This window comes from Lacerta agilis, chromosome 1 (assembly GCF_009819535.1).
Source record: "Lacerta agilis isolate rLacAgi1 chromosome 1, rLacAgi1.pri, whole genome shotgun sequence".
In the NCBI taxonomy this organism is placed as follows: domain Eukaryota; kingdom Metazoa; phylum Chordata; class Lepidosauria; order Squamata; family Lacertidae; genus Lacerta; species Lacerta agilis.
The window spans coordinates 27,197,346-27,210,529 of record NC_046312.1 but is presented as its reverse complement, the minus strand read 5'-3'; the positions used below and the strand labels follow the sequence as shown (position 1 = coordinate 27,210,529).

At 42.3% G+C, this 13,184-nt stretch overlaps 1 protein-coding gene across 1 annotated transcript in view; it reads left to right on the top strand.

The window, feature by feature from the left end:
* LOC117042274 (neurexin-3-like) overlaps positions 1–13,184 on the top strand; it is a 632,640-nt gene that overhangs the window by 324,595 nt on the left and 294,861 nt on the right. The window contains exon 6 of the mRNA XM_033141809.1: positions 12,537–12,838. Coding sequence (XP_032997700.1) covers positions 12,537–12,838 — 302 coding nt within the window. The remainder of the gene's footprint in view (positions 1–12,536; positions 12,839–13,184) is intronic.

The window sequence follows — 13,184 nt, the reverse complement described above, 5'->3', positions numbered from 1 at the left end:
TTCCCTAGTGGAATATCTTAATCCTGCATAGAGACTGCAGTCGGTATCACCCAATACTCCTGAGACCATCCACTATTCTCTTCCTGGCCGCTGAAATCCATGATGCCCCAGAGGGAGTGGGAAACTATCTATGATCTCAGGGGTGGGGGTATGCAATTCATTTCTTACTCCACTGGCCATTTCTTCCTGCCACAGAAATTAATTTCCTCTCTCTCTCTCTCTCTCTCTCTCTCACACACACACACACACACACACACAAACACACACACAAAGCCAGCTTTCCTGTGGTTTGGGATTTCTTTTCCATTCCCTCCACTCCTTTCAAGAGGTCATTTGATTTGATCCTATTACCCTGGAGGCATCTGATCAAGAGCAACAGTCTAGGCAGTGCCGCAGGAAGCTGATTTCACAGCCGCGGTGAAGACGTTGGAAATTGGATCTGATGGTATCTCGGGCTGCCTCCGCAGTGCTCTTTCCCCTGCCTTTGAACTGAAAGCTTGCTTGTGCTACAGAGAACAACCTCCAGGGAGGGAATACAGGAGTTCTTGTGTATATTTGGGACTGTGCATGGAATGAATGCCATTTTCAGGCATTACAAGGCTTCCTTATGTCTCTGGGCTCACCCACACTGTGAAATTTCTTCCATTTGGGGTGTGACTTCTTGGCATGGGTCCAAGAGGTTAATCTTTTGTCCCACAACTTTCCCTGGGAAAATCCATGGTTTATTGCTGAATCGGGGGTGGGGGGTGGGCTGGAGTCAATCTGCAGAAAACCTGATTGACGTTTGTTCCGATTCAGTGGTAAACAGTTAATTTTCCTGGGTAAAGTGACAGTACAAAAGATAAACCTCTTGCACCCATGCCACAGCACAAACAAGAAATATCGGACTAAACAGAAGTGTGAATGAGCTCTTAAATCTCTGTCTCTTTTAACCTGCTACTGTATTAGCCCCAATGTCACTTTAGCTGAAATCCAAAGCTATTGATTCAATTAGAGTATTGCCATTAACTTCAACGAGATGTGGATTGTAGCCACATATGCATCCTCCTTCCCTATTGTGGTCTGGCAGAGGATGGAGGTGAAATGAATGCCAGCTGGCTATCCCATAGATCTGTATATTAGATCTCTTTTCTTGATCCTATCCTCTATTTGATAGCAGTCTCTAGACAGACTTAAAGTCCTCCTTTCTTGCCTTGGCTTTATTTTGTCAAACACTGTGTTAATTGTTTTTGTTGTCTGAGTCGTTTCCTCCCTCCCCCCCCTCCACCCAACGCCATGCAGTGGTAAAGGTCAGCTTTCAGAAACAGGCCTGTCCATGGCAGATAAGGTGTTCGGGAGATTGGATTTGAGTCATTAAGCTCTCTCTCCCTGTAGACATGGATTCTGCTCTGTTGCAGAGGAAAGACACAGACAAGCAGGAGAAGCGATGGCTTATCATATTAAGGGAGGGCATGCAAGAGCGTACAGGCAGGTTTCATGCAACCATGTGCTGCGCACACAGCCCCATACATACTTCTATGTTTGAGCATAGCAGGGAATCCTGTATATTGGCATATGAGAAAAGGAAGACCCTCCACCAACTCATAGAATTATAGTGAGTTAAGCTGCAACCCTCCCCTGCAAATGTCAGGGAAATTCCTTACCATCACCATAAAACAGCAGAAAATCCACTCCTGATATTGCAGGGGGTGGCGGTGGATCTTTGGAAGGGTGTGGATTTCAGCACAGGCTTAATAAATACACTAATTCAGGAAGCAAAGCCCAAGTACTTCAGGCAGGGAAGTGTACAAAAAGCCGAAGGGCCACAATCAGCAAAGTCTCCCTATGTGTTTCAGAGGAAAGGGTATGGCCACAACTGTATAGAACACCCTGCCCCATGCTGTTGTAGAACAAACCCACGTCACTTTCAGAACATTGAAAAAGATCTCTCCTTCAGATCAAAGCAAACCTGCTGTGAAGGTGTTCCTTCTGATTCACTGGACTATTGAGACTTTAAAGAGGGAGGGGGTAGACAGCATTGTGCCCTCCCATGGACTCCCAGCCACCATCGCCCCTGACTGTTGGCTAAGCTAGCTGGAGCTGATGGGAGTCGGAGTCAAGCAACATTTGGAGGCACCATGCTGGCTACCTCTGCTTTAAAGGCAAGTACCAGCACTTTGAAATGTAAAAGCAGCTGGTGCAGTTAATATTAAACATTACCTATCAAAATTGGACAAGCAGGTACATTGGCACCTCTGCTAATTGATTTGCCAAAATAGCTGGACCCAGTTCATCCTGAACGTGACCGATTTTACCTGGAAAATTATTTATATGGTCCCCACAGTAGGCCTCTGGCAGTTCTTCACAGGTCAGCAATGAAGTCTGTAATAATTTCTTTGCCACTCACAAAAGCTCTGTTGCATGAATATTCGGTAGACATGATGGAGGCAGAGAAGAAAGAGCTCTCTGCTGACCTCACTGACATATCATGGGCTCTATAATGGCTCTAAGATATGTTCAGGCAAAGTGCATTATCTATCTTGTATTCTAATCAGTTTCCCAGGAACTTCATTGCCCTTGACCCATTGCTCTACCAAGGTGCACTGCAGCTCTGCCATGTGTAGAGAGGACACCCTGGACCAATTGTGTCAAGGGCTGATATAAATGATTGTTACAATAATAAACTAAGCTGTTGATAGAAATGCACGAACAGACTTACTGGCTTCCCAAGAGCATTAGGAAAAACAAACAGCAATAGCATCTATCCCTCTCTGGGGTGGAGGAGTATTTTAATCACTCCACTATTCTTGCAGAGGTCATTGGCCCCATGACCTGTGCTGTTTCAGGTAACAATCTGAGCATGACAAAACAATCATCAAGGTGACCTACTTGCCAGCCCACTAAATAAATATATACCATTCTGTATATAAAAGCTCTCCATGGCCTACACACTGAAGCTGCGAGCACAGCTTAAGCAAAGATGCCCTATATACCCAGAAGCACCTGCTCCCTATACAAGCGGAGACATATGGCTCATTAAGACATAGGTGATTGGGCACATGAAGCCCAGAGATGCAACATACACCATGCAAAAACAGTGTCTGCACCATGTAATAATGAGCACTTACAAGGTGACTAGCATATTTTATGCCCGCACCAGCAAATGCATACACACGAGCTCACATTATGTAACATATGCTGGAGTATAGAATGCCAAGATGGCAGCCCTTTTATTCTTAGTGAAACATGGTCATTTATGATGATAACAATAATAATAACAGCAGCAGCAGAAACAACAACAAAATGAGTGGGGTACAGTATATTTCCTAAATAATCCAGTTAGAATCCAGATGTAGATGTGCCATAGCCAGCCATTTAAAAACAATGTTTTACATTTATAAAAACCAAATGATGATTTATGATGTACGATGTTAGTTTTGACATTATCCTTTCCTTTTCCCCTTTTGGGATATTGTCATGGAGGTAAAAGGTTTGGGGGGGGGGATGTGTTTCTTAAAGACACAGAAGAACACAGGGAATCGTTGTCTCGTAGCTACATTTCCTTGCAGAAGAGGATTGCATCAGCTTGTGCTAAGTCTCAAGATGCTCTCAGATGTTCTTTATCCAACACCAGCGAAAGTAATCAACTGTATAACCTGTTTAGCACTCAAGCGTCATGAGAATCATGACCACTCCTCCCTTCTCAACTCTACTGCCTTAGCCAAATGTTATCTGCACATTTTCCCAAAGCAGCCTGCTGTCAGAGAACAACATCAGGGAAGCAGGATCTGAATGTCTAGAAAGGCTGTGAAACTGTAATATTGTATGTGTGATTTTAACCCCTCTTATAAAGGGGATGGCTCAAAAGCACTTTTTGCTATACACTTGCTGCTTCACCAAGCGTGCTGTCTTGAGCAAGGACAGACAGAGGGCTCTTGCCACAAACAGTTTTCTTTATAAAATGACTTTTACCAACCAGTCCTCCCCCATTACCGTCATATTACCTGTGTAAGAAGTTGGAGAGAGAGAAAAAACATACAAGCTACTTATATCATCATGGACTAGCATCATCTACACAGGGTGTTGACCTCATAAATGCTATGGAGACTATAAATTGTGTCTTTCTTATAACTAAGTACAGGCATTGTTCACCACTTGAACTCTCTCCCCCCCCCAACCCCCCATATTTGTTTCCCCACTGGTTGGGCACATCTCACGTCACAAAGCTGTAAACAAAAGGTTTCCAAAATCCTTACAACTGGCTTAGTTTCGATGAGGGAATTTATTATTAAAAAAAGGGCTGTATTTAGATATAAGAGCACTGACCTCATTGTAAAGCTCACAAAGCAGTGTTTAATTTTAACCACGCAGTTAGTTGTGTTCATTTAAAATGGATTACTCATATGTTTCTAATTAGGAAAGCATTAAGTCCTTTGTTGTGCTGGGTCAGCATCTTGTAGGATTTTTTTCAGGTCATTGCCTCCTGTCAAAACACTGATTTTGTCATATTGCCCACACACACAAAGAGAGAGACAGAGAGATTCCTGCGAACAGTGTGTGTGTGTGTGTGTGTGTGTGTACTTGCATGCATACACACTCATATTGCACATGCGCAATATCGCCGCTCAGGATGTGGACTTTTCAGGGTGCGAACGGCACCCCGGAACGGATTGTGTCCGCAACCCGAGGCACCACTGTAATCTAAATTTGTAAACAGCCATTTTTGCCCCTATTATATATGATCAACTATATATTTGTCAGGTTAGTAAAATAATATCTTTAGTAAAATAAGGCAAACGAATGTTCCCTGTGCAGTATGTGATGATCAGAGGCACACATTTTCCTTTGCCACATTTGTGTGACATAGATCTAATGATGTCATTCTTTGGTACCTGTGATGTCACAATAAACTCAGTGCATATAGGTTGCATTGGTTCATAAGAAGGAGTTAAAGACCAAAGGGACAGATCCTGTTTGTTCTGTTGGAGAAGAAAGAGGAAGATGAAAGCAAATAAAATCAGCCAGTATGTTCAGGAGAATTCAGTCTAGCTGTGGTGGTATTTACCACCTGCTCTTAAAGGTAAGGCTGTAATCCTGCCTTCCCCAACTTTGTGCTCTCCAGATGTTTTGGACTACAACTTCCATCATCCCAACTACTGGTCATGATTGGGGCTCATGGGTATTGGAGTCTGACAGCATTACCAAAGCTGATTAGTACTATGCCACAACACTTGTTTTTTGAGAGAGATATAAAATGAAAAATACTGACAGAAGGGGGATAAAAAGTGGGGCACCTTGTTGGCATCCATCTGTCTTGGGAGACAATAAAGAGTCTGCCTTCAGGAGGGTGAAGTCAAACCATTTGAGAGTTATAGTGACCAATATGGGAGAGACATGTTTTGGGGCAGTTGTGCTGCTATAGGTGCACCATGACATTTATTCTCTCTGTGCTCCTCCCAGCTGTCATTCACCCTCTGGTCACTGCTGTGGATACACAGCCTGTCTCCAGGTACTGTAGTCATATGCAAGGGATTCCCACACAGCGGGGTTAATGTTGTCAGCCTTCACATCCCATTTGCAGACACAGAGTTGGTCTGCCAATGGGCCTTGTGCCTGAGGACAGCTCCCCGAAGAGCAGATCGTTGAGGATCCTGCCATCTTTCATTCTGTGGACATGGTCAATCCAGCGTAGACATCGCTGATACAGTAGTGTGAGCCTGCTGCGAATTTGGGCTTAGGAAAGCACATGATCTTTGTTTGATACTCTGTCCTGCCATGTGATGCCCAAAATCTTTGTGATGCAGTGCATGTGGAAAGTGATGAGATGTCATTCCTGTCGAGTGTAAGTTCCCCATGTTTCTCTGTCATAAAGCAGCATGATCAACATGCAAGCCTAGTAGACCTTCATCTTGGTCATTCTACCATACCCTTTTGGAGAGGCATTGTCATAGCTGTCTTGCCAATATGCTTGTCCAGCTCAGTGTCAAGGGAGAGGTTGTTGGTTATGATTGAGCCCAGGTAGAAAAAAAATTGTCTACCACCTCAAACTTGTGGTCACCAATGCTGATGTGTGGACTGCTATGGGAGGAGGTAAAATAATTTATAAAGTATGAAATTAAAGGAGGGTTTCCTGTTGCAGTTTGGGAGTTGAAGGTGAGTCTGGAAAGATTGAAGACACTGCTCTAGCCAAGGCAGAAGATGGAAGTAACACTCTTCAGGCTTTACCCTGGTCATCAGAAGCTAGTAAAAAAAAAATCAAGTCTGAGCTATACTTCCCCAAAGATGCTCAAGTATAGTATTTGATGAATCAGTTGAAAAGTTTCCCATGGCTGCGTAACAGTTTTGTGGTTTGGATCTGACGCACAGGCAGGGGTGGAATAGATCCCTAAGTCTTATTCAAGATCAATGCAATGGAAGAGTTTAGATAGGTACAATTTGCTGTTGTCACAGTGTGAGACCAGCTGAATGCCTCAGTTTGCCAAGCAACTTTTTCATGTACAGGATCCCCCATCTAGGGCAGGGATTTGTACAAAGTGAAACACAGCCAATTCTTCTTTAGAAAAACTTGCCTTGCGTTAAGCCTATTGCAGCATTAGTTGAGTTGCTTCAGATCTGCTCTGTGAATCTAAAAAACATAAATTCAATCTCCTTGTTCTTCTAGTATTAATGTGTTTATGTAAACACATGTTTCTTCCAGGGAGCCATGCGACTGCAGGTCTTTTCTCTCTCCTGATTAAGGATTTGGATTTAAATTACTGTAATATTAACAAATATGGTGAAATATTTAAATGTTTCTCATGTGCTAAACAGCCTACTTTCAGAGCTATGTTTATGCACATCTGCCTGGTGTCAACTGAGTAATAAATTACCACTTGCAAATTATGTGCAAATCACTAGTTTGTGTACACACCACATTCAAAGTAAGTTCGGTAAACTTCATTTCACCTTCAACGGCAACAATTTTTATACTCTTATGGCTACAGGCAATCGTATCAGCTTAGGTCGCATTAAAATGAATGGGAGTTTCATAGTTCTTGATGGATTGTGACAATTGTCTAGATCAAATTTCAGCATGTAGTGATGACACCACATAATACTGGTCTTGAAGAATCCACATTGATGGCCTACATGCTTCTGAACCCAATTCAAGGTGTTAACACTGACATGTTGTTGTTCAGTCGTTCAGTCGTGTCCGACTCTTCGTGACCCCATGGACCACAGCACGCCAGGCACACCTATCTTTCAGTGCCTCCCACAGCTTGGCCAAACTCATGCTAGTCGCTTCGAGAACACTGTCCAACCATCTCATCCTCTGTCGTCCCCTTCTCCTTGTGCCCTCCATCTTTCCCAACATCAGGCACTTTTCTAGGGAGTCTTCTCTTCTCATGAGGTGGCCAAAGTATACACTGACATATAAAGCCCTAAAAAAAAAAAAAACATGTTCTCAAGCTACCAACCTGTTCATGTATTAAGATCAACTGGGAACCCCCTTCTTGTGGTCCCACCACCAGGAAAAATGCATGGTTTGGTATGAGAAGTGGTCTTCATTGGTGGCACTCCATCTCTGGAATGCCTTCCCATTCATCAGTCATCTGGCACCAATTCAGTTATTAGGTTTTGGTGCTGCTTAAAGACACATCCCCCCCCCCCATTCAGGCTTTTGGAAGAAGGTAATATATGGCTAGTAGCTGTTTGTGAGTTTCCCTGCTATATTGTTATAGATTATGCTATGAATTGTTTTTAAATTGTTGTTTTGTGTTTAGAACTGTAATCAGTATGATGAAGGGCAGGTTCATAAGTTGAATATTCCCTTTGTCTTTATGAAGTGGAAGAATCGGTCCTCTGTGTCTGTGTTGCCAAGAGGCAGTCATCTGATGCTAGATCATCGGACACCCTCTTTATTAAACTGAAAACTAGGATTGTGATAAAAGTCATGCTGTGTGATTTATTATTCTAATTCATCACACTCATGCGTAAATGAAGGTGCAGGCTAATTCCAAGCAATGTTTTCTTGTGAAGTTGGAATAAAATAAAGGGGTGTGTTTGTGTGGCACCACCACTTTTAGAATTCCTAAATCTCATGGTATGCATTATATCATACATTCATTTGAAATCATTCTGCCTTCCCTTCTGATATAGTAAATGATGCATAGCTCATTAGTTAATTGTGCTTGCATTCAGCAAGCATCGAGGAGATTTCTGGCTGCTACTTGAAGCTCCTGCAATACTGATTCAGATGTGTGGAGAGTGGAACTCTCACATCCCAACATCCCATCCCATACGCGAGTGACTTGTCATGTTCTGCTCTGGAGTGCAAACTTCGTTGTAAGACAGTTTCCCGCATCTTGCCCCTTGAGCTCAAAGGTGCTTCTACAAGAATTAAAGTTGCAGGGATCTTTGAAGAAAGCTTTTAATCCAAGATCAGAAGTTGGATGAGGATTGAGGGCTATTTTCCCTTTTAAAAAAAGTATGGAGGTGATGTATCCCTGGGGTGTGTGTCTCACAGTTATCTCTTAACTCCTGCTTTATTTGGGGGCACACTGTAGTTTGTGTTTTACTGATTCACCTGTTGGGTGTGAGGTACTGTGTGGAGTATCCTGCCTTTGATTAAACGGCCTATTCCATTCCAGTCCTGTGAACATATAAAGAAGGTGTTTGCTTTGTAGGATAAGTACCTAACATGTAGGAATCGAAAATACAATTTCTGCATCGGTCTCTTGGTGCCTTTTTATTTCTGATCTTGTCTGGAAGATCTATGGATTGTGTCTTCCTTTATGTTGGGCGATAAAGAGAACAGTGCTTACAAATAAATCACTGGTGATTCAGAGCTCTTGCTCCTCTGATGCGTACTTTATACCCTGTTAGATTTGAAATTAGCTAGCTATTACTGCTCAGGTACAAGATTCCTAAGTCATTGTTGATAGGTCTCTGAAATAATCAACTCTGTTGTTTCCAAAGGCAGGACTGAGCGTTAAAAGACAGAATGAAGTGGAAAATGCCAATCCTCGTCAATGATGCCAGAATGCCTTTATAAAAACCAGTTGTTTTATCGTATCTCAAGTATATAGCTATTTATTTTTGTAATGAAAATAAAGCATCTTTAATTAAATTTTAAAATTGGGCTCAAGAGTCCCTGATCCCCCTAGGTTCGTGCATGACTTTAAACAGTCATGGCTTCCCCCCAAAGTATCCTGGGAGCTGTAGTTTGTTAAGGGTGCAGAGAGTTGTTAGGAGACCCCTTTTCCCCTCAAACAGCTACAATTTTCAAAGTGGTTTAACAGTCATTCCTTCTTTCCAGGGAACTCTGGGAATTGTAACTTTGTGAGTAGAATAGGGGCTTCCTAACAACTCTCAGAACAAACTTGGTTTATGTGAAATTATAGTTACAGGTAGGTAGCCATGTTAGTCTGCCGAAGTCGAAACAAAAAAAAAAAAATCCTTCCAGTAGCACCTTAGAGACCAACTAAGTTTGTCTCTTTCGTGTGCTTCTGAAGAAGTGTGCATGCACACAAAAGCTCATACCAATAACAAACTTAGTTGGTCTCTAAGGTGCTACTGGAAGGAATTTTTTTACATGAAATTATGTTTGGTTTCCATTAAAATTTGGTTTACATTAAAATTTTTAATAAAATTGTAGCTAACCTATTTCTTTTTCAACATGTAAACAAAACCAGCAGTTTTTAAATAATTTAATATTTTAAAATATCTCACATTTACATCACTTGGGTAGGCTTTCTTAAACAAAAATGGGTTTTAGCAGGCATCGATAACACTACAGTAATTGCACCTGCCTAATATCACTGGGCAGTGAGTCCAAAATGTTGGTGCTGTTACCTGAAGGGAAGATTCCTTGCAGGTGTGGAATGAACATTATGTGGTGCTCATAGTCGTGTATATGTAATATCTTATATATTTTATGTGTAATATTTCATAACTCTATGGTGAGATGGCTTCCCTGGGTTAATATTGGGATTCATGGCTTAGCTTTCTTTCTGGCACTTGCGTTGAATAACTCACTTAAATTCCATATAAATGGTCGAAGCTGTGAGTCCTATTCATATAATGTACATTGAGCTCATATTCGCCTTGCCCTCATCACAGCCCTTTCAATGTATATTCAATGCTTCACACATCTTCAGTTGTTGGGGAATGGCTTAGTCATAATGACTCCATTTGACACCTGACCTCATACTTTAGCTATTTGATCAGAAGTACCTGCAGGTATATAGAGTGTGTGTCTGAGTTGATTGTAACACATTTCCTTCCTTTGGATCAGAAGTGACTAGGCCAGGAAATTGCTGTAGCAGAAAGGAGGCGAGGAGAATGCTGTTAAGCTCTTGACTCTGGCTGCCTCGGAAATGTAATTGTTGGTGGTGGTTCTTCTGGGCTACATAGCTTCATGCTAATACAGGCCTCAGTTTGTGCCTTGTGGATGTGCTGAATTGTATACAGTATATGCATGTACAGAACACAAACCTTTCCAAGAAAAATCAGTATAGTTGAATTGGTCCTAAGAATGATTGCACCATTGCCATTCAGAGGACATTGTGCCCAGTCCCTTTATCGTGAATCACTGATTCATGAGAATGATGTGAACCATGTCCAATAATTAAATGAGAGAAAAAGAAACATAAATTGTTATTAGTCGTTCAGTGAGTTTCATGTGCCCTAGTTTGGCCGCTGCTCACCATCAGCTAATTGATATGCAGATGTATGTATGGCGAGATGAACAAGGGTTTATGAGGTTAGATCCAGACAGACTCTGAAAAATGCTGTTGTTTCAAGCCATTCCACATCCCTCTCATTTATTTGTGGATCCAGAATCAGTACAGTTACCATTGAAACCAATGGGACAAATATGACTCCTAGATTTAAGTGTGACCTAAGTGAAACTAACTTAGTTCAGGTCCAACGTACAGTGTTGATAGCATTGCTTAGTAGAGTGGACAGCATGCTTGGGCTGCTTTGCTCACCTGACTTCCATTGAGAGGGGAGGAGTGTAGTGCTGGAAAGGTCAGTGTGGTACAGATGTGTTGGTGAAGGAAATCTGATGCTACTACTGGCATGTTTGCACTCCCCGGACCTCACTGCCACAACTTCCCCTCCCCTCTCCATCCCAGTATGCTGCAGTGACTCAGCCAAACAAAGGTTAGGTGAGTGGCACAGTCCCAACACACCATCCACTGGTGCCCCTTAGTCATCTTTGCTAGTGTTCTTCTACTGCTTCAAGAAAGTCCTTTCTCTGCCCCATTTCGTATATCTTGAATTGCCCCTCCATGCTTTCAGCCCTATTCGATAATGTAGCTGTGGCTTCTTTCCTTTATGTTGCTTTGCTAATGAATGAAAACCAGGGAGAAATCCGACAAGATAATTGATTTTTAGTTATTAGTCAATTTAGGGGGAAAACCCTAGTGGCTAAAGAGCAATTTTATCAAAAGCAGTTAATTAGTTTCTGCTAGATGATTCCATAGACAATGCCGACTTCACAATAAAACTAACCTCTGATAAATCTTCCACGTTTTCACACTTCGTTAAATGGTTAAGAGAAGAACTGGTGGTCTTGAAAGAGATGGAATTGGAAGGTTCTGCACAGGAAAATTGCTAAGACACAGCCTAGTTCCATAGGTTGATCTGGCTTCATTGAATATGAATTCTAAGAGGTTTGCTTGAGTAGGTTCCGGTGGCCATTCCTCGTTTTCCCATTTATTCCCTTGTATATATTTATTGATCCCCTGACATATATAGCAAACATTATAGAAAGGATTGTGCAGAGTACATAATAACAATTGTGATTAGTATCTGGATGGGGTAGTGTGGTGAATCTACATGTTTCATTGTGTAACTGGAAAAGTAGAAATCACAAACTCTGCAATGGGTGAAAAAGGGGCCACACTTGTTGACCTAGAGCAGTCATTCTCAACCTTGGGTTCCCAAATGTTCTTGAAGTACAGCTCCCATCACCCCTGACCATTGGATGATGGGAATTGCAGTCCAACAACATCTAGGGACACAAGGTTGATAGACTGATCTAGAGGCATGACTCTCACTTTGAGTGCAAAGACCCTTGATTCCATTCCCAGGCAAAGCCTTGTCTGAAGGAAAGATGGGTCATATCTTTGCAAAAAGGCTGTGCCAGTGGTAAGCATAGTATTTTGATACAACTGGTTCAGTCAGTGGTGTCTATAGATAGGGCTGGACCCTTCTCTTCTGCAACCCCAGAAACTCATCTCCACTTAGTGTAGAGCAGTCTTCCCAACCTGATGCATTTTAGGAGTTTTGGACCATGACTCCTATAATCCATGATCTTTGGCTTTGTTGGTTGGGACTGATGAGAGTTCAAGGCCAGTTATAACTGTCAGTTGTTTCACTTGGAATAAGGCAACTTCCTATGTACCAGAGGCAACCAGTTCAGTTATTCCTTTTTACACGCAGTGCTAGGCAGAGAGCAAACCTGCTGCAATGGAACAAGAGCAATGTCACAATAATTCTGAAAAGCTTTATTATTGCATGAAACAAGACTGACCAAATGCCTGCATCTTTTTCTTCTTCTTCTGCAGCAAGGGACGAGAATGTAGCCACCTTCCGTGGTTCCGAATACCTGTGCTATGACCTCTCTCAGAACCCCATTCAGAGCAGCAGCGATGAGATCACACTCTCCTTCAAGACGTGGCAGCGCAATGGGCTTATCCTACACACGGGCAAGTCGGCCGATTACGTCAACTTGGCTCTGAAAGACGGCGCAGTCTCATTGATCATTAACCTGGGGTCCGGAGCCTTTGAGGCCATTGTGGAGCCAGTCAGTGGCAAATTTAATGACAACCATTGGCACGACGTTAAAGTGACGCGCAACCTGCGGCAGGTAATGGGGAAGGAGAGAGAATGCTGGGGAGGTTCCTCTCTATTGAATCAAAGGTTGGGGTAGATCAGTGGTTACAGGTCAACTGTTAGATAAACGGGGGCTCAGGGTGGGAACAGCCGAGCATTTGCATCCTAGCTTTTCACAGTAACTAGAAGGAAAACAAGTGTTCATTAATTTACTGTAACTTAGCCTCATTGCAATATCTTCATTTCCACTTAATAATTTTCTGTCTTCCCCCCTCCCTTGATTTGATTTAACAATACGATTTTGTGACTTAACTTTACTTTCATCTCCCTTTTCCTTTGCTCTTTCCCCCTCCTTTTCTTTCTTTTTTATTATTTCCTTA